At 41.1% G+C, this 20,829-nt stretch overlaps 1 protein-coding gene across 9 annotated transcripts in view; it reads left to right on the top strand.

Moving 5' to 3' along the window:
• The first annotated feature begins 363 nt into the window (after positions 1–363).
• Positions 364–20,829, top strand: part of VPS13A (vacuolar protein sorting 13 homolog A) — a 256,982-nt gene continuing 236,516 nt past the window's right edge. For 4 of the 9 annotated variants that reach the window (XR_001895953.3, XR_004177826.1, XM_017949939.2 and 1 more), the window contains exon 1: positions 730–829. Coding sequence is in view for 6 of the 9 variants with exons in the window: in XM_017949939.2 (XP_017805428.2) it covers positions 730–829 (100 nt within the window). In the remaining 3 variants the exon portion in view is untranslated. Of the gene's footprint in view, positions 830–860; positions 1,062–20,829 lie in introns of those variants that run through there. The other 5 variants (XM_017949942.2, XM_017949943.3, XM_017949941.3 and 2 more) reach the window with 3 other exon arrangements.

The raw sequence follows: 20,829 nt of genomic DNA, 5'->3' as shown, positions 1-20,829 counted from the left end.
GGCAGGGACTATGTAATTCCATCCTCGACTCGCAGCAGGAAGTTAAGTCCTCCTAAAGGCCAGGCGGGAGGTTACAGGCGCCGAGACACCCAGGCTTACTGGACCCTCCCAGCCTGTAATAATGGGGGGAGATGCTCCCTGGGACAGCCCCCTGGAAGCCTCCGGCAACTGGGCTGGGATCTGCCCACTCTTACTCAGGGGCGAGCCCTCTCGTACGCTTGGAGGCGGCCACCACCTTCTAGAGGGAGGGGCGTTCCCGTCCGGCGTAACCGCCCCGCACCCGCCCCGTTCCGGGGGGCCGTTGGGGACTCTGATCTGCAGGAGGGGGCGGGGGCGGAAAAAAATCCGGTAGCTCCAGGCCGGTGTCCGGTTGCCAGGCAATGGGGAGGAGGCGGGGCCGACAGGAAAGAGGAGCCGTGCTCGGCGCGAATAGGGAACCCTCCAGAGCTGCGGCCGCGCAGCCGCCTTTCCTCCCTCTCGGGGCTGCGCGCCCAGGTCTGCGCCGCGCTCCGCCTCCAGTCGAGCACAGACCTGCGCACGCGTCGTGAGAGCGGCCAGCTCCGTCCCTCGCTGAGCTCGCGCTGGGGCTGCGCGTCTGGCCAGTGGGGGCGCCGCAGCCGGAGCCGCCCCGGAGCCGGTGAACCGAACGGCCTCAAGGGAGGGGCGTGGGGAAGGCGGCGGGAGGAGGAGCGCACGGGCCGGCCGCCGTGCCCACCACGGCTGAGGAGCATGGTTTTCGAGTCGGTGGTCGTGGACGTATTGAACCGGTTCTTGGGGGACTATGTGGTGGACCTGGACACGTCCCAGCTCTCTCTGGGCATCTGGAAAGGTAAAGAGGCCGCCGCCGCTCCCCGGCCTCTCCTGCCTCCGGGCCATTTCTCTGCCCGAGCGGGCTCCGGCGTTCTCGGGGCTTCGAGCACCTTGCTCGCCGGGTGCAGCCACCTGCCGCCGCCAGCCTCCGGGTCAAGTTACGTAAAGCCGGGCGGCAGTTCCCGGGCCTCCCCCCTCGAGTTGTTTATATTTTGCGGGGAAGGAGAGGGTTACGAGTGCGGAATGAAAAGGTTTGTATTTTCTGAGCGGAGCGAACCTGCAGTGGGCTCCGTGGGTCTGGCGTTCAAGTACTGGCGAGGGGCCCTTCTCTACCCTTGGCCCCGCGCGGTCCAGCTTTAGCCGCGCGGGGCGAGGAATCGAGACGACGCCCTCCTGGGCTGGGTCCCATCCCTGTCCTTTGCCCTCCTGGGATTATGAGGGAGGCCCCAGAAAGCCCCCGCGTGTTGCATGCTGCCTCGCAAGTGAAGGCAGGGCGCTGTGACCTGGGACGCCCGCTTCCTAGCTTCCGCAGCCTCCGTTCCCGGCTAGACCCGTGGTGCTTTCTGCTCTCCCGCTTCCGGCTGTAGGACCCGGACGCCGGCTCTCTCGCCTGGGTTCGGCCGATAACAAAAAGGAAACTCACGTGTAGAGTAACTCAGAAAGTTGTTTGTGTGGTTGCAGTTAACAGCCTGACCCACGAACGTGTCACATTTTCAAGGCTTCAGGATATGTGGGTCAGAGTGAATTGCCGAATTTTAAAGAAAAACCAAGGCGTGCGGTGCAACGTCTCAGACCTGCAAAAGACCGGACTGAGCAGGGCCCTACGCTGCCTAGGTGGTGAAGGACCGAGCTTTCCTTGTGTCCGTTTAGTTTGGGGTTCTGCCTTACTGAGAGCCTCATTTTTAATGTTTCCATCTGTTTTTGTATTATTCTCTTGTTTATTTTAAACACCCGCTAGACATTAGACTCCTTTATGAAATGAATTTCCCAGGCTACAGTGAGGGTTAATTTTGTGTGTGAGTAGTGTGTTTAAATATATATTTAAAGTAATTTTAACTATTCTTGTCTATGCACACACTTCCAGCCTTCTTCTAAAATGCTTATCTCGACTCTTGTCGTTTATGAGATGATGTAAACAGGTAATTTAGTTTGATTTTAAAGAATGTTACTACGGTGGGGACCTAGTGTCATGATGGAGAGTGAGTGGACTACAAAAACTAGGGTCATAGCGATAGCTGCTCAGCCTGTGTGATTAGTACGAGAAACTTGCAGACTGTTTATGCAGCTTCTTAGTTGCAAAGTGAAAATGAAATTTGTCTCCCATCTACCTCAGAAGGAAGCCTTAAGAATACTTGAGGTGAACTTTGATCTGTAGTGGAACCTTGCTTCTGCACTCAGGGTGGAGGTTTGTTTAGAGTGTGACTAATCAACTTATTTATTTAAAATTTACATGCAGTAAAATTCACTCTTGTGATACAGTTCTTGACAAATGCTAAGAGGCATGTATCTACCACCACAATAATGACACATAAAAGTTTCACCAAGCCTCCCGAATTCTCTCAGCTGCTCCTTTGTAGTTGACCTCACGCCGCCTCCTGGCAACCAGTCATCCGTTTCTATCCCTCTGTTTTTTTTGTTTTTTGTTTTTTTTTTTTTTTTTTGAGACGAGTCTCGCCCTGTCGCCCAGGCTACAGTGGCGCGATTTGAGCTCACTGCAACCTCCGCCTCTCGGGTTCAAGCAATTCTCGTGTCTCAGCCTCCCGAGTAGCTGCGACTACAGGCGCGTGCCACCATGCCCGGCTAATTTTTTGTATTTTTAGTAGAGACTGGGTTTTACTGTGTTAGCCAGGATGTCTCCATCTCCTGACCTCGTGATGCGCCCGCCTCGGACTCCCAAAGTGCTGGAATTACAGACGTGAGCCACCGCACCCAGCCCCATCCCTCTAGTTTTTTTTTTTTCCAGAGTGCATATAAATGGAATTATATGGTATGTAGCTTTTTGGGTCTGGGTTTAATTCGTCCATTTATCGCATACATTAGTGAATTTCATTTCTGTTTTTTTGAGTAGTGTTTCATTCTGTGGATGGACTGTATGTTTGTTTGGTTTTGAGAGAGAGTCTCACTCTGTCGCTCAGGCTGGAGTGCAGTGGCACAATCTTTGCTCACTGCAACCTCCGCCTCTCAGGTTCAAGTGATTCTCGTGCCTCAGCCTCATGGATAGCTGGGACTACGGGCGCGCCACCACGTCCCGCTAATTTTTGTGTTTTCAGTAGAGACGGGGTTTTGCCATGTTGGCCAGGCTGGTCTCAAACTCCTGACCTCAAGCGATCCGCCTGCCGCTGCCTCCTAAAGGGCTGGGATTACAGGCATGAGCCACTGCGCCCGCCTAACTGTAAGTATTTATCTGTTTGATGGTTGAAGGATATTTCAGTTTTTGGAGGTTATGAATAAAGCTGTCATAAACATCCATGTACAGGTGTTTGTGTGAATATAATTGTTATTTCTCTTGGATAAATACCTAAGAGTGGGATTGCAGGTTCATTTTAAATTGGGTTGTACGGTTTTTTTTGTTTTTGTTTTTGATTGAGATTTAATTCATATACCACAAATTTCACCCTTTTAATATGTACAATTCAGTGTTTTTTAGTATAGTCACAAAAATGTACAACCATCACCATTCTCTCGTTCCAGAACATTTTGGCACCCCAAAATTAAACCTCATGCCCATTAGGAGTGACTCCCAATTTCCTCCCACTTCTCACTACTGCACCTCTGGCAACCACTAACCTGCTTTCGGTCTTTATGGATTTGGTAATTCTGGACGTTTCATTTAAGTGGAATTATATAATATATGGCCTTTTGTTTCTGGCTTCTTTAACCTAATGTATTTTCAAGGTTCCTCCAATGTTGAAGGATGTATGACTATTTCATTTGCTCTTTGGTTGAATAATATTCCATTGTATTCATAGACCACAATTTATGTGTATTCACCAGTTGTTGGATATTTAGATTATTCCTAAACATCCACCTTTTGGATACTATGAATAATGCCACTGAACATTCATGTTCAAGTTTTTTTGTGGATGTATATTTTAAATTCTCTTGGATATATACTTAGAAGTGGAATTGCTTGGTCATATGCTGACTCTTTGTGTAACCTTTTGAGGAACAGCCAAACTCTTTTTCCAAAGTGTTTGTTTTCTTATTGTTGAGTTTTGAGAGTTCTTTAAATATTAAGCAAACCAGTGCTTCATCAGCTATGTAATTGGAAAATATTTTCTCAGTCTTTTCCCATTTTGTCTTTTGTAGAGCATACATTTTAAATTTTAGATAAAGCCCAGTTTATAAAACATTTCTTTTATGAATCATGGCTTTTGGTATTCATATCTAAGAAATCTTTTCCCAACCCAAAGTCAAAGATGTTCTCGTACGTTGTCTTATGGAAGTGTCGTAGTTTTAGGTTTTGGATCTCTTTTTGTGCAAGGTATAAGATATGTGTTAAAGGTTGAGGTTCATTTGTTTGCATGTGGATGCAAATATCCAATTGTTCAGCACCACTTGCTAAAAAAGACGATCCTTTCTCTGTTGCATTATCTTTGCATTTTGTAAAAAAAAAAAATCGGTAGACTTAATACTGTGTGGATTTAGTCTGTCTCAACAATCTATGCGTCTGTCATTTCACCAATACTATACTGTCTTGATAACTGTGTCTTTGTAGTTAGTCTAGAAATCAGGTAGTATGATCCCTCTAACTTTAGTCTTTATCAAATAATTAAAAACAAGTCATTGTCCAGGTGTGGTGCTCATTCCTGTTATCCCAGCACTTTGGGAGGCTGAGGCAGGAAGATGGCTTGAGCATAGAAGTTTGAGATTACAGTGAGCTCTGATCATGCCACTGCATTCCAACCGAGACAACAGACAGCGAGACTGTGTCTCAAAATAAAATAAAATGTCAGTGTTTTATTTATAGAAATTGGTTATGTTTTGATAGATGAAACTTTAAATAATAGCTGGAGTATTTTTAAAAAATATTCTTTGAGAATTTCAAAAGTAGTAATTTGACAAATTTGGAGGATTTTTAAAAAACACTGTTTGAAAATTTCTGTAATAGAAACTAGATGGCCAGATGTAGCAGCTCATGCCTGTAATCCCAGCACTTTGGGAGACTGAGGAGGGTGGATCACTTCAGACCAGCCTGGCCAATGTGGTGAAACCTCATCTCTACTAAAAAAATAAGATCCAAAAATTAGCTTGCTACTGTGGCGCTCGCCTGTAATCCCAGCTACTCAGGAGATTGAGGAAGGAGAATTGCTTGAAGCTGGGAGACATAGGTTGCAGTGAGCTAAGATAGCGCCACTACCTTCTAGCCTGGGTGACAGAGCGAGACCCTGCCTCAAAAAATAAAATAAAATAAAATAAATAAAAATAAAAAGACAGAAACTAGATGCTGCATAGGAAAATTTTAAGATAATATTTTATGGTCTAACACAAAGGACCTATTGGTAGTTGTAAATGTGTGCTTTTGCTAGGCTTCTGAGTAATAATCCAGCAAATTTCAATATTAGCGTGTTAGTATAATAATATCAATTAGTATTCAGTCATTACTAATAATGGATGGTGATCTGAAAATTTGTTACTGAGATGGATTCTTTGGAAATCAGAATGCATTTTCCCATGGAAGCATTCTTATATATGAATTATGAGTTTTCCAAAAACCTGCATTTAACTATAATGCAGCAGAAGAGTGCTGCGGTACTGGGTTCAATACAGTAAGTAGACTCACTGCTAGAAGAATCTGTCTGACAGGGAAGGAAAAAGGAATTGAGCTTCATTCCAGGACTAACTCTTGGCAAATTTTGATGTGGGTAAGGTATACTTTTTATACACTTCTATTTATAATTCTCCCTTCCCATATATCATCTAGAGAGGTGGTAATATTTCATAGACTCATCTGAAATTTATCCTCCCACCTTTCTCAAGCAACGTAGCATTTCACATGTTTTCTTTTTCTTTTTCTTTTTTTTTTATTTTATTTGAGACGGAGTCTCGTTCTGTCACCCAGGTGGGAGTGCAGTGATGTGATCTCGGCTCACTGCAACCTCTGTCTCATAGCCTCAAGTGATTCTCCTGCCTCAGCCTCCCAAGTAGCTGGGATTAAAGGTGCCCATCACCATGCATGGCTAATTTTCGTATTTTTAGTAGGGACGGGGTTTCACCATGTCAACCAGGCTGGTCTCAAACGCCTGACCTCAAGTGTTCTGCCCACCTTGACCTCCCAGAGTGCTGGGATTACAGGTGTGAGCCACAGCGTCTGGCCATTTCACATATTTTCTTTAAGAGCTAGGCTGCATCAGAATCAGCCATAGGTGCTTGTTATGAATACTAATTTTTGAACCTGCCCCCAGAGATTATAAATTATGTATCTGGAATAGGACATCAGAATCTTTTCTTTAAACAAATGACACTGGGGACTGTGATGCACAGTTGGGTACATTTTAAGAGAACATTAAGGAGAAAAATATTAGAATTTTAAATAGACAAAAGCAGTAGTAAAGGTGGCTTGTGTGATAGAATTATCATTTGTAACACAGGAAGTACCTGTACTTTGTAGCCCCTTCTTAAGTTAGCCTCCCTTGTCACTATTTTGTTTGCTCCAAAATCATGATACTTGGACAAATTTGTAATTTTTTTTGATAATGCCTAACATCTTCATGTAACATTAGAAGTTCAGATTTCTTGTCTATTAACTAACATACATATTCTGTTTTTGAAATGTTAATCTCCCAGTTTTCCCTTTATAATAGAATCATGTGTTTAGTGGCCACTTAACTGCATACCCCCATTATACCAGAAGCAGTACAGGAAAATGAAGATTCAGTTAGGATACAGTTTTTTATTTTAAGGAGTCATTCTTCTGTGCCCAGAATACACTAGGGAGCCAAACAAATGATTCTTACAGTCTGGTGTTAATGACCAATTCTAATTCCTTACATATTATTTTTGTATTTATGTTCTAAGATATTTTAATAGAACTTTAAAGACTATGAAACATTTTATTATAAAAAGTGTTATGAGATTTTATAGTACCTCTGCATATACCCATTATCTAGATTCTGTCATTAGTATTACGTATTAACAGGTTTATTGAGGTATAATTTACATCAGGTAAAATGTATGTTAAAGTCTACAATTTGATAAGTTTTAGTGTATATATGCATGCAGGTCACAATCATAACATGATAATGAACATATATATCATACCTTAAAGTTTCCTTGTGCCTTTTTGTAAACCACATCTTCTAACCCTCCTTGTCCCTTTTACCCTTCTTGTCCTCAGGTTTTTGCTGATTTGCTTTCTGTTACTGCATATTGAGATTTCTAGACTTGTATAAATGGGATTGTACAGTTTGTATTCTTTCAGTCTGGCTTATTTCAGCATAATTATTTTGAGATTCATCCATATAGTAGTACAATCAATAATTTATTCCTTTTTATTGCTGACTATAGCAAGTGGTGGTGAGGATGTGGAAAAACTGGAAATCTCTATTATATCTCTCCTGGGGATGTAAAATGTTACAACTTGGGAAAACAATTTGGCAATTTCTTTAAACATACATCTACCATATTATCAAGCCATTGCACTTCTGCATGTTTACCCAAGAGAAATGAAAGCATATGTTCATGCAAAGATTTGCACACAAATGTTCATAGCAGCTTTATTTTTAATAGCCCCAAATGGGAAACAATCCAAGTATCCACCAACAGGTGATTGGATAAACTGGCATATCCGTATAACGGAATACCATTAATACTTAACCACACGTTTTGTCACATACCTGTCCATCGATCATTTCTCTATCCATGCATCAATTCATATTATTAAATGTATTTCAGAGTAAGTTATAGAGATGAGTTCATTTCCTCCTAAATACTTTAGCATGTGTATCATTAATTAGAGTTTAGTATTTGCTTATTTTTTCCTTTTGAGGTAAAATGTATATAGAAGAAAATATGCAAATCTTAAGTGTACATTGACTGAGTTTTGACAAATACATACACATGTGTAACTCAAACCCCGTCAAGATATAGAACATGACCATCACCCCAGAAAGTCTTTTTCCTGATCTTTCCTGATCTACCCTTATCTTCAGAGGCAACAAATACTCTGATTTTTTTTTTTTTTTCTGTCATACATACACATCTATTCCTGCTTTGCTGAGTGTTTTCTTTTCCTTCAAGAATGTTGGGGCCGGGCATGGTGGCTCATGCCTGTAATTTCAGCACTTTGGGAAGCTGAAGTGGCCAGATCAGTTGAGGCCAGGAGTTCGAGACCAGCCTTGCCAACATGGTGAGACCCTGTCTCTACTAAAAATACAAACATTAGCTGGGTATGGTAGTGGGCACCTGTAGTCCCAGCTACTTAGGAGGATGAGGCATGAGAATCGCTCGAACACAGTAGGTGGAGGTTGCAGTGAGCCGAGATTGTGCCACTGCACTCCGGCCTAGGTGACAGAGCAAGACTCCATCTCAAAACAACAAAAACAAAAGAATACTGGATTTTGTCAAATGTTTTTTTCTGCATCTATTACTATTATAGGATTTTTTTCTTCTTTAACCTGTTGGTGTGATAGATTACAGTGATTGATCTTTGAATGTTGAACTAGCCTTGCATACCTAGAATAAATCCCATTTGGTCATGATGTATGCATTTAGCCCTCAGTATCTTCAGGGGATTGGTTCCGAGACCTGTGCAGATACCAAAGTCCACAACAGGGGGGGCATGGAAGCTCTCCACCACCTTACTTTGCCCTGTCCATCTCTTTATCTGTATCCTTTGTAATATCCTTTATGATAAACTGTTAAAATATAAGTATTTCCCTGAGTTTTGTGAGTTATCCCAGCAAATTATCAAACCAAAGTAAAAAGTTGTGCGAACTCTGATTTATAGCTGGTCAGTCAGAAGCACAGATCACAGCCTGGGGCTTGTGACTGGCATCTGAAGTGAGGGGCAGTCTTATGGAACTGAGCCCTTACCGTGTGGGATATGACAGTATCTCTTTTGTCTTTTTCTTTTTTCTTTTTTTTTTTTTTGTGAGACAGAGTCTTGCTCTTTTGCCAGGCTGGAGTGCAGTGGTGCAATTTCGGCTCACTGCAACCTCCGCCTTTGAGGTTCAAGTGATTCTCCTGCCTCAGCCGAGTAGCTGGGACTACAGGCACCCGCCACCACACCATGCTAATTTTTGTATTTTTGGTAGAGATGGAGTTTCACCACATTGACCAGGATGGCCTCGATCTCTTGACCTTGTGAACCACCCACCTTGGCCTCCCAAAGTGCTGGAATTACAGGCGTGAGCCACCGCGCCCGGCCGGATATAACACTATCTCTAGGTAGATAGTATCATTATTTAATTGAATTATAGTTGGTGTCTGTTCGAGAACTGTTTAGGGATGGGAGGGAAAAACTTCATACATCTGGTTACAGAAGGGTTCTGTGTTGAATATGAGAGTAGAGAGAAAAAACTTTATTTTCCTTTGACAGTGTCATATTTATAGCTGTTTTCTGTTTGTTTTACTTGTTTCCGTTTTAAACAGTCTTCCCCTCCTCTTTTGCCGTCTCTGGTTTTAATTGATCTTTTGATATGATTTAATTTTTTTCTCCTGTCTTAGCATACCAATTATACTTCTTAATTTATTTAAGTGGTTGTCTTACAGTTTGCGCTGTTCACCTAGAACTACTCCAAGTCCGCATCCAAATAACATTATAGGTCAGGCACAGTGGCTCACGTCTGTAATTCCAGCACTTTGGGGGACTGAGGCCAGCGGATCACTTAAGATCAAAAGTTCGAGACCTGCCTGATCAACATGGTGAAACCCTGTCTCTGCTAGAAATATAAAAAATTAGCTGGGCATGGTAATGTGGGCCTGTAGTCTCAGCTACTCAGGAGGCTGGGGTATGAGAATTGCTTGAACTGGGAGGCAGTGAGCAGAGATTGTACCACTGCCCTCCAGCCTGGGCGGCAGTGTGAAACTCCGTCTCAAAAAAAAACAAAACCAAAAAAATCCCACTGTACTACTTCATGGAAAATGGAGGTAGTATACATAATACTCTGTCTTACAATAGAGTATACAGATTCCTCCCTTCTGCCCATTATAATATTGTTGTCATTATTTTCATTTATCCATAAGCTATAATAATCCAGTGAATTGCTGCTGTTAGTATTTTGGACATCATTTTTCTGTTAATTTAAGAATAAGGAAGAAAAGACTTAATTTACCTTCATCTCTTAATTCTCTAATGCTCCTGTAAATCTGAGTTTTTGGTTTAAATCATTTTCTTTCTTTCTGAAGAACTCCTTTATTTATTTTTATTTATTTTTATTTTTGAGATGGAGTCCCGCTCTGTTGCCCAGCCTGGAGTGCAGTGGCGTGATCTCCGGTTACTGCAACCTCCGCCTCCCGGGTTCAAGCAATTCTTCTGCCTCAGCCTCCTGAGTAGCTGGGACTACAGACGCACACCACCCTGCCCAGCTAATTTTTGTATTTTTAGTAGAGACGGGGTTTCACTATGTTGGCCAGGATGGTCTCGATCTCTTAACCTCATAATCTGCCCACCTGGGCCTCCCAAAGTGCTGGGATTACAGGTGTGAGCCACCACTCCCGGCCTGTCTTAACTATTTTAAGTGTACACGTCATGTAATAGGTACACTTACATTGTTGTGCAACCATCACCACCATTCATCTCCTGAATTCTTCGTCTTGCAAAACTGAACCACCATACCCGTTAAGCAGTGACTACCCATTCCACCCTCTTCCTAGACCCCAGTAACCTTCATTCTACTTTTGATCTCTGTGAATTCGAATACTTGAAGTATAAATGGAATTATACAGTGTTTGCCATTTGTTACTGGTTTCTTTTTCTTTTTTTTTTTTTTTTGAGACGGAGTCTCGCTCTGCCGCCCAGGCTGGAGTGCAGTGGCCGGATCTCAGCTCACTGCAAGCTCCGCCTCCCGGGTTCACGCCATTCTCCTGCCTCAGCCTCCCGAGTAGTTGGGACTACAGGCGCCCACCACCGTGCCCGGCTAGTTTTTTGTATTTTTTAGTAGAGGCGGGGTTTCACCGTGTTAGCCAGAATGGCCTCGATCTCCTGACCTCGTGATCCACCTGTCTCGGCCTCCCAAAGTGCTGGGATTACAGGCTTGAGCCACCGCGCCCGGCCATTACTGGTTTCTTTTACTTAGCATGTATCCTCAAGGTGCATCCATGTTGTAGTAAATGTCAGAATTTCATAAATTTTCAGGCTAAATAGTATCCCATTGTATGTATATACTGCATTTTGTTTCTCCATTCATCTGTTGATGAAAAGTTGGGCAGCTTCCATCTTTTGGTTGTTGTGAATAATGGTGTTATGAACATGGACATTTTTCTTTGAGCTTAACTCTGCTGTCAGATTTTTGGGTTACATACCCAGAAGGAGATTTACTGGATCACATGGTAATTCTATTATCAATTTTTTTGAGGAACCATCATACTACTTTCCACAGTGGCTGTACCATTTTACATTCCTACCAACAGTGTACAAGGGTCGCAATTTCTCCACATCCTTACCAACATGTGTTTTCTCTTTTTTTGATAGTAGTTATCCGAATGGATATGAGGTGGTATCTTGTAGTTTTCATTTACATTTCTCTAGTTATTAATGTTGAACATCTTTTCATGGGCTTATTGACCATTTGTATATCTTAATTGGAGAAATATCTATTTAAGTCCTTTGTTCATCTTTTAATCAGGTTGTTTTTTGAGTTGTAAGAGTTTATATGTTTTTGTATATACTGTATACATATATAGTATATGTATGTATACATATGTGTGTATATAATTTACAAAGAAAAGAGGTTTAATTGGCTCATGGTTCTGCAAGCTGTACAGCTGTACACTGGAGCTAATACCCAGAGTGTGTGTGTGTGTGTATAGTGTGTGTATATATAGTGTATCTATATAGTGTGTATATATACATATATGTATGTATGTATACAGTATATATGTATATATGTATACATGCAGTATATATGTATATATGTAGACAGTGTAATATATACATATATGTAACATACATATATACTGTATATATATACACACACACACACATATTAGATATTAGCTCCTTATCAGATATATGATTTGCAAATATTTCCCATTTTGTGTGTTACCTTTTCTTCCTTTTTTTTCCCTGCTAACTTTTATTTCAGGTTCATGGGGTACATGTGCAGGTTTGTTGTGTGGGTAAATTGTGTGTCACTAGGGTTTGATGTTTAAATTATTTTGTCACCCAGATAGAGAATATAGTACCCGATAGATAGTTTTTTGATCCTCATCCTCCCCACACCCTCCACCCTCAAGTAGGCCTCGGTGTTTGTTGTTTCCTTGTGTCCATGTGTACTGGATAGAGTTTGAATACATGTCCCCACCAAGTCTCATATTTAATTGTAATCCCCATTGTTGGAGGTGGGGACTGGTGGGAGCTGGATAGAATTTGAATACATGTCCCCACCAAGTCTCATATTTAATTGTAATCCCCATTGTTGGAGGTGGGGACAGGTGGGAGCTGGATAGAGTTTGAATACCTGTCCCCACCAAGTCTCATATTTAATTGTAATCCCCATTGTTGGAGGTGGGGACTGGTGGGAGACAGTTGGGTCATAGGAGTGGATCTTTCATGGCTTGGTGCTGTCCTTGCAGTAGTTCTTGCAAGATCTGGTTAAGTGTGTGACACCTCCCTGTGCACTCCCCCTCTTGCTCCTGCTGTGGCCATGTGACATTCTGGCCCCCCTTTTGCCTTCTGTCATGATTGAAAGCTTCCTGCGTCCTCCCCAGCATCTGGGCAGATAGATGCTGGTGCCATGCTTCCTGTACAGCTTGCAGAACTATGAGCCAGTTAAACCTCTTTTCTTTGTAAATTACCCAGGCTCAGGTATTTCTTTATAGCAACACAACAATGGACTAACACAGTACTTCAAGGTTTAACACCCTCTTGTAAGTGAGAATATGCGATATTTGGTTTTCTTTTCCTGTGATAACTCGCTTAGGATAATGGTCTCCAGTGGCATCCATGTTGCTGCAAAGGACATAATTTTGTTCCTTTTTATGGCTGTGTGGTAGTCCATCGTGAATATATACTGCGTTTTCTTTATCCAGTCCATTGTTGACAGACATTTATTTTGATTCTATGTCTTTGCTATTGTGAGGTAGTGCTGTGATGAACATACACATTCATGTGTTCTTATGGTAGGACAGTTTAAAGTCCTTTGGGTATATACCCAGTAATGGGATTGCTGGTTATAATGGTAGTTCTTAATTCTTTGGTAGTTCTTAGTTCTTAAATCTCCAAACTACATTCCAAAGTGGCTGAACTAATTTACATTCCCACCAGCAGTGTGTAAGTGTTCCCTTTTCTCTGCAACCTCATCAGCATCTGTTATTTTTGACTTTTTAGTAATAGCCATTCTGACTGGTGTAGGATGGTATCTCATTGCTTTTCATTTGCTTTCCTCTAATGATTAGTGATGTTGAGTTTTTTTTTTTTTCCCGTGTTTCTTGGCCACGTGTGTCTTTTGAGAGGTGTCTGTTCATGTCCATTGCCCATTTTTTAAATGGGGTTGTTTTTTGCCTGTTCATTTAAGTTCCTAATCGATTCTGGATAATTAGACCTTTGTTGGATGTATAGCTTGCAAATATTTCCTCCTATTTTGTAGGTCATGTGTTTACTCTGTGGACAGTTTCATTTTCTGTGCAAGAGCTCTTTAGTTTTAATTGGGTCCCACTTGCCAATTTTGTGTTTTTTTGCAGTTCTGGAATTTTCATCATGAAATCTTTGCCAGGGCTTATGTCCAGCGTGGTATTCCCTAAGTTTTCTTCTAGGGTTTTTATAGTTTTAGATTACATTTAAGTCTTTAACCTGTCTTGAGTTGATTTTTGTATATGGTGAAAGGTAGGATCCAGTTTCAGTCTTCTGTGTATGGCTGGCCGTTATCCCCACACCATTTATTGAATAGGGAGTCCTTTTCTCATTGCTTGTCAGTTTTGTTAAAATCAGATGGTTGTAGGTGTCTGACTTTATTTCTGGGTTCTCTAACATGTTCCGTTGGTCTACATTTCTGTTTTTTATCAGTGCCATGTTGTTTTGGTTATTGTAGCCTTGTAGTATAGTTTGAAGTCAGGTAGTGTGATGCCTCAGGCTTTGTTCTTTTTGTTTAGGGTTGCTTTGGCTATTCAAGCTCTTTTTTTGGGCCCATATGATTTTTAAAATAGTTTTTTCTAATTCTGTAAGAAATAACATTGGCAGTTTGATAGGAATAGCAGTGAATCTGTAAATTGCTTTGGGCAGTATGGACATTTTAACAATTTTGATTCTTCCTGTCTATGTGAATGGAATGTTTTTCCATTTGTTTGTGTTGTCTCTGATTTCTTTGAGCAGTGTTTTGTAATTCTCATTGTAGAGATCTTTTACCTCTCTGGTTAGCTCAATTCCTAGGCATTTTATTCTTTTTGTGGCTATTGTGAATGGGATTGAATTCTTGATCTGGCTCTCAGCTTGGATGTTATTGGTATATAGAAATACTACTGATTTTTGTACGTTGATTTTGTATCCTGAAACTTGGCTGAAGTTATTAGTTCTAGGAACCTATGGGCAGAGACTGTGGAGTTTTCTAGGTATAAAATCATATCGTCTGCAAACAGGGATGATTTGACTTCCTCTTTTCCTATTTGGATGCCTTTTATTTCTTTCTCTTTCCTGATTGCTCTGGCTAGGACTTCCAGAACTATGTTGAATAGGAGTAAGTAGGGATCATTATGTTGTCCTGGTTCTCAAGGGGAATGCTTCCAACTTTTGCCCATTCAGTGTGATGTTAGCTGTGGGTTTTTCATAGATGGCTCTTATTATTTCCAGATATATTCCTTTGATGCTTAGTCTTTTGAGGGTTTTTAACATGAAGGGATGTTGAATTTTATCAAAAGTCTTTCCTGAATCTATCAAGATGATTATGTGGTTTTTGTTGTTAGTTCTGTTTATAATGAATCACACTTATTGATTTGTGTATATTGAACCAACTTTGCATACCAGGAATAAAGTCTACTTGATCATGGTAGATGCTGGATTTGGTTTACTGTTTTGTTGAAGATTTTTGCATTTGTGCATTTGTGTTAATCAGGGATATTGGCCTGAAGTGTCCTGTTTTTGTTATGTCTCCGCCAGGTTTTGTTATCAGAATGATGCTGGCCTCATAAAATAAAATTAATTAGAGAGGGCCTTCTCGATTTTTGGGAATAGTTTCAATAGGATTGGTACCAGCTCTTCTTTATATGTCCGATAGAATTTGGTTATGAATCCGTCTGGTCCAGGGCTTTTTCTGGTTGGTAGACATTTTATACAATTTCAGAATTCATTCTTGGTCTCTTCAGCTATTCAGTTTCTTCCTGGTTCAATCTTGGGAAGTTGTATGTTTCCAGGAATTCATCCATTTCTTGTAGATTTTCTAGTTTGTGTGCATAGAGATGTTCATAAAAGCCTTTAAGGATTTTTTTTTGTATTTCTCTGGGTCAGTGGTAATGTCCCCTTTGCCATTTCTAATTGTGTTTATTTGGATCTCCTCTCTCTGTTTTTTCTTTGTTAGTCAGGCTGGCAATCTATCTTATGTATTCTTTCAAGGAACTTTTGTATTTTTTTTGTTCAGTTCAACTCTAACTTTGGTTATTTCTTTTCTGTGGCTAGCTTTGGGGTTTTTTTGGGGTTTGCTCATTTTTTAGTTCCTTTAGGCATGATGTTAGTTGTTAACTTTAAATCTTTCTAACATTTTGATGTGGGCATTTAGCACTATAAACTTTCCTCTTAAGACTATGTTAGCTGTGTCCCAGAGATTCTGGTATATTGTATCTTTGTTTTCATTAGTTTCAAATAATTCCTTTGTGTTTTTTTTTTTTTTTTTTTGAGTCAGGGTCTTGCCCTGTTGCCAAGGCTGGAGTGGAGTGGCATGAACACGGCTCACTGCAGCCTCAACCTTCCAGGCTCAAGCAGTCCTCCCACCTCTCAGCCTCCTGAGTAGCTGGGACTACAGGTGTGCACTCCCACACCTGGCTAATTTTTTTTGTGTGTGTTTTGCAGAGCCAATGTTTCACCATGTTGGCCAGGCTGGTCTGAACTCCTGGGCTCAAGTGATCCCCGCACCTAAGCCTTGCAAAGTACTGGGATTACAGGCATGAGCCACCGTGCCTGGCCCAAAGAATTTCTTGATTTCAGCGAAATTAGGATTCCATTGTTTACCCAAAAGTCATTCAGGAGCAATTTAATTTCCATGGAATTGTATGGTTTTGAGAGATCTTCTTGGTATTGATATCTATTTTTATTGCACTGTCATCTTGAGAACATGGTTGGTATGATGGTATGATTGTGGGATTTTTAATTTGTTGAGAATTGCTTTATGGTTGAGCATGTGGTTGATTTTAGATAGGTGCCATGTGCATATGAGAATGATGTATATTCTGTTTTTGTTGGGTGAGGTGTTCTGTAGCACTCAAATCCATTTGGTGAAGTGTTGACTTGAAGTCTGTTTAATACTGTCAGTGGATTATTGAAGTCTCCCACTTTTATTTTGTGGTTGTGTAAGTCTCCGTAGGTCTCTGAGAGCTTGTTTTATGAATCTAGATGCTCTAGTGTTGGGTATATACATATTTAGGATAGTTAAGTCTTCTTGTTGAATTGAACCTTTTATCATTTTGTAATGCCCTTGTTTGTCCTTTATGATTGTTGTTGGTTTCAAGTCTGTTTTGTCTGAAATAAGTTACCCATACCTGCTCTTTTTTGTTTTCCATTAGCTTGATAAATCTTTCTTATTCCTTTACTTTGAGCCTGTGGGTGGCATTGCATATGAAATGTGTTTCATAAAGACAACATACAGTTGGTTCTTGGTTCTTTATATGAATTGTCGTTCTGTGCCTTTGAAGTGGGATGTTTAGCCTGTTTACATTCAAGATGAATATTGGCATGTGCAGATTTCATCTTGTCATCGTGTTGTTAGCTGGTCATTATGTAGACTTGATTGTATAGTTGCTTTATAGGGTTAGTGGTCTCTGTATTTAGGTGTGTTTCTGTGGTGGCCAGTAACGGTCTTTCATTTCCATGGTTAGCACTCCCTTAAGGACCTCTTAAAAGGCAAGTCTGGTGGCAGTGAGTTCACTTAGCATTTACTTGTCTGAAAAGGATTTTATTTCTCCTTCACTTATGAAGCTTAGTTTGGTTGGATATGATATTTTGGTTGGAATTTCTTTGCTTTAAGGATGCTGAATTAGGTCCCCAATCTCTTCTGGCTTGTAGGATTTCTGCTGAAGGGTCTGATGTTAGCCTGATGGGGTTCCCTTTGTAGTAGACCTGCCTCTTATCTCTAGCTCCTTTTAATGTTTTTTCTTTCACATTGACCTTGGAGAATCTGATAATTATGTGTCTTGGGGATGGTCATCTTGCATAGTATCTTGCAGGGTTTCTATGAGTTTCCTGAATTTTCATGTCAACCTCTCTAGCTAGGATGGGGAAATTTTTGTGGACAGTATCCTCAAATATATTTTCCAAGTTGCTTGTTTTCTCTTCCTCTCTTTCAGGGACAACAATGAGTTATAGATTTGATCTTTTCACATAATCTCATGTTTTTGGGAGATTTTTTCCATTAAAAAGTTATTTTTCCCTTATTTTTGTCTTACTTGGAGAACCAGTCTTCAAGTTCTTGAGATTCCTTCCTCAGCTTAATCTGTTCTGCTGTTAACACTTCCAATGATACTGTGAAGTTCTTGTAGTGGGTTTTTTAGCGCTGTCAAATCAGTTTGGTTGTTTCTTAAAATGACTTTCGTTTTTCAGCTCTTGACTCATTTTACTGGATTCCTTAAATTCCTTGGATTGGGTTTCTCCTGAATTTCAGTATCTTCTGAATTTTATGCCCATCATTTCAGTCTGGTGAAGAACCATCGCTAGGCTGGGTGCAGTGGCTCACACCTGTAATCCAAGCAGTTTGGTAGGCTGAGGCGGGTGGATCACTTGAGGTCAGGCGTTCAAGACCAGCCTGGCCAACATGGTGAAACCCCGTCTCTAATTAAAATATAGAAATTAGCTGGGTGTGGTGGTGGGCACCTGTAATCCCAGTTACCCAGGAAGCTGAGGCAGGAGAATCACTTGAACCTGGAAGGTGGAGGTTGCAGTGAGCCGCAATTGTGCCACTGTACTCCAGCCTAGGCGACAGAGCAAAACTCTGTCTTTAAAAAAGTAAATAAATAAGAACCATTGCTGGGGAGCTACTGCAGTCATTTTAAGGTAAGAAGACACTCAGGCTTATAGAGTTACTAGAGTTCTTGCCCTAGTTCTTTTTCATCTCTGTGGGCTGATGTTCCTTTAATCTCTCCAGTTGCTATCCTTTGGATGAGGCTTTTTGCTTTTATGTTCTTGGATGCCCTGAGGGTTTGACTGTAATGTAAATTGAGTTTAGTTGACTGGCATAGTTTCTTGATGATTTCTGGGTGCCAAGGCTCAGCTCAGCACTCCTGGCTTGCATGCTATAACCCTGGTGTGTTAGGACTAGGCACATGGCTTTGTTTTCTGTCCCCTCGAGGTTAAGCACCTCTTGCACTTGTGGGGCCAAGGTGTTCCTGGTCTGCTGGGCAGCAACACTCTGATGGTGGGGCCGGCAAAAGTGCTTGGTTGGGGCAGTGGCAGTGGGGTGTGAGGCCTGCACATGCTTTGGAAAAGCTGTGGGGGGAGGCTGTGGGTGACTGTGTCCTGACAAAACAGTGGGGGGAAACTGTGGGTGGGCGCATGCTGATGGAGGCCCATGTGCAAGTACTTTCTGATGGTTAGCTGGGGCTTGCCAGCAAAGGAGCTATAGTGGTGGCTGCCGGGAAGTGCTGTGGTTGGGCATCAGCATATGTTCCAGTTAGATGTGTCCAGGCAGGGACTGTGGAACAGGCCGGCAGCCAGGGATGGGGGGCGGGGGGCACTCAAATCAGACAAGCCCTGTCCCATGGGCAAGATAGTCCTGTTCTGTCTAAGTCCAATAGTCAACAGAGACCAAAGCTACCTAGAGGTGTGTGGTGAGCTTTGGGAGATGGACATTCCTGGCCATGCTCCACTGCAACCATTCTCACACCAGGCCCTCTGGGCTCCATGCAGACTGGAGTCCTGTTTCTGCCAAGTTCCCAAGCAGCTGTCTTTGCAACCTCAAATGTCTGTGGAAGTCATGGAGCCTCCTTCAGCTAGGATTCTAGAGGTCCATGGCAAGAATAGGCTACTCCATGCCTGTTTAACTCATCCTTTCCCCAGGAGCATTTGGGGTCAGAATGAGTCATGGTGCTCGGGGAAGTCCCTGTAGGGTTCCCAACTTTCTTCTCCTTCAGCCCAGTATCTGCATCCTCCTTCTGTCCACTCTCGGTGCCTTCCTTCCAAAGATCTGCTCAGAGTGTGCTGGTCTTTTTGCTGACTCTGTGTCTGCTTGGCCACCCTGACTCTTCTGTGTTGTCTGTTCATTGTATATCGTGTCATGTGAGGAATAAAAGTTTTAACATTTGATGAAGTCCAGTTCACCTATTTTTTTTTCTTTTGTTGCCTATGCTTTTGGTGTCACATCCAAGAAATCATTGCAAAATGCGGTGTCGTAGAAGTTTCCCCTATGCTTTATTCTAAGTTTTATAGTTTTAGGTTTTACATTTAGCTCTTAGATCCATTTTGAGTTAATTTTTGAACATGGTATAAGGTTCTAGTTTCATTCTTTTGCTTGTGGATGTTGTGGATTTCAACTTTTGTTGAAAAGTTGTTGAAAATACTGTCCTTTTCAAATTGAATATCCTTGGCATCCTTGAAGACAATTATTTGACTATATATGTGAGATCTTATTTTTGAGCTTTCTGTTCTGTACCACAGCTCTATGTGTCTGTACCACACTGTTTTGATTAATGTGGCTTTTAGTAAGTTTTAAAATCAGAAAGTGTGAGACTTGTAAGCTTCTTCCCCTTTTTCAAGATTGTTTTAGATATTTAGGATTCCTTGAGAGTTGATGTGGATATCAGTGTTGGATTTTTCCAGGATTCTGATATGGATTGCAAATAATTTATAGATTGTTTAGGGTACTGGTAGTATTGACATTTTAACAGTATTAAGTGTCCCAATCCATGAACATGGGATGTCTTAACATTTCTTTCTTTCTTTACTATCTTTCAGCAACATTTTATGGCCTTCACTGTATGCATCATTAGTTTCCTTGGTTAAGTTTACTCCTTAACACTTTTATTATTTGTGTTGCTGTTGTAAATAGAATTGTTTTCCTATTTCTTTTTTGTATTGTTCTATGTTAGTTTATAGATACTGATTTTTTGGTGTTGATTTTTGTATCAAGAAACATTCCTTAATTCTAACAGTTTGGTGGAATATTTAGGTTTTTCTACATATAAATTCGTGCCATCTGCGAACAGAGATACTTTTACTTTTTCCTTCCCATTTTGGATACCTTTTATTTCTTTTTAATGCCAAATTGCTATGGATAGGTCTTCCAGTGAGTGACAAATGTGGACATCTTTATCTTCTTCCTGATCTTAGAGAAAATATTTCAGTCTTTCAGTATTGAGAATGTTAGCTGTGGGCTGTTTATACATGACCTTTATTGTGTTGAGGTAGTTTCCTTTTATTTGCTTTTTTTTTTTTTTTGAGTGTTTTTTAATCATGAAAATGTTCTGAACTTTTTCAAATCTTTTTCTGCATTGAGATGATTGTGTTTTTTTCCTTCATTTTGTTAACGTGGTATATTATGTTGATTTTTTTGTATGTTGAATCATTCTTGTATTCTGGAAATAAATACTATTGGGTTATATTATATATTCCTTTTAAGATGCTATTGAATTTTGTTTGCTAGTATTTTGTTGAGGATTTTTGCGTCAATATTCATCAAGGATATTGGTCTGTAGCTTTCTTGTAGTCTCTGTCAGGCTTTGGTATCA

This window comes from Papio anubis, chromosome 13 (assembly GCF_008728515.1).
Source record: "Papio anubis isolate 15944 chromosome 13, Panubis1.0, whole genome shotgun sequence".
NCBI lineage: Eukaryota > Metazoa > Chordata > Mammalia > Primates > Cercopithecidae > Papio > Papio anubis.
This window is presented reverse-complemented; position numbering and strand designations above follow the sequence as displayed.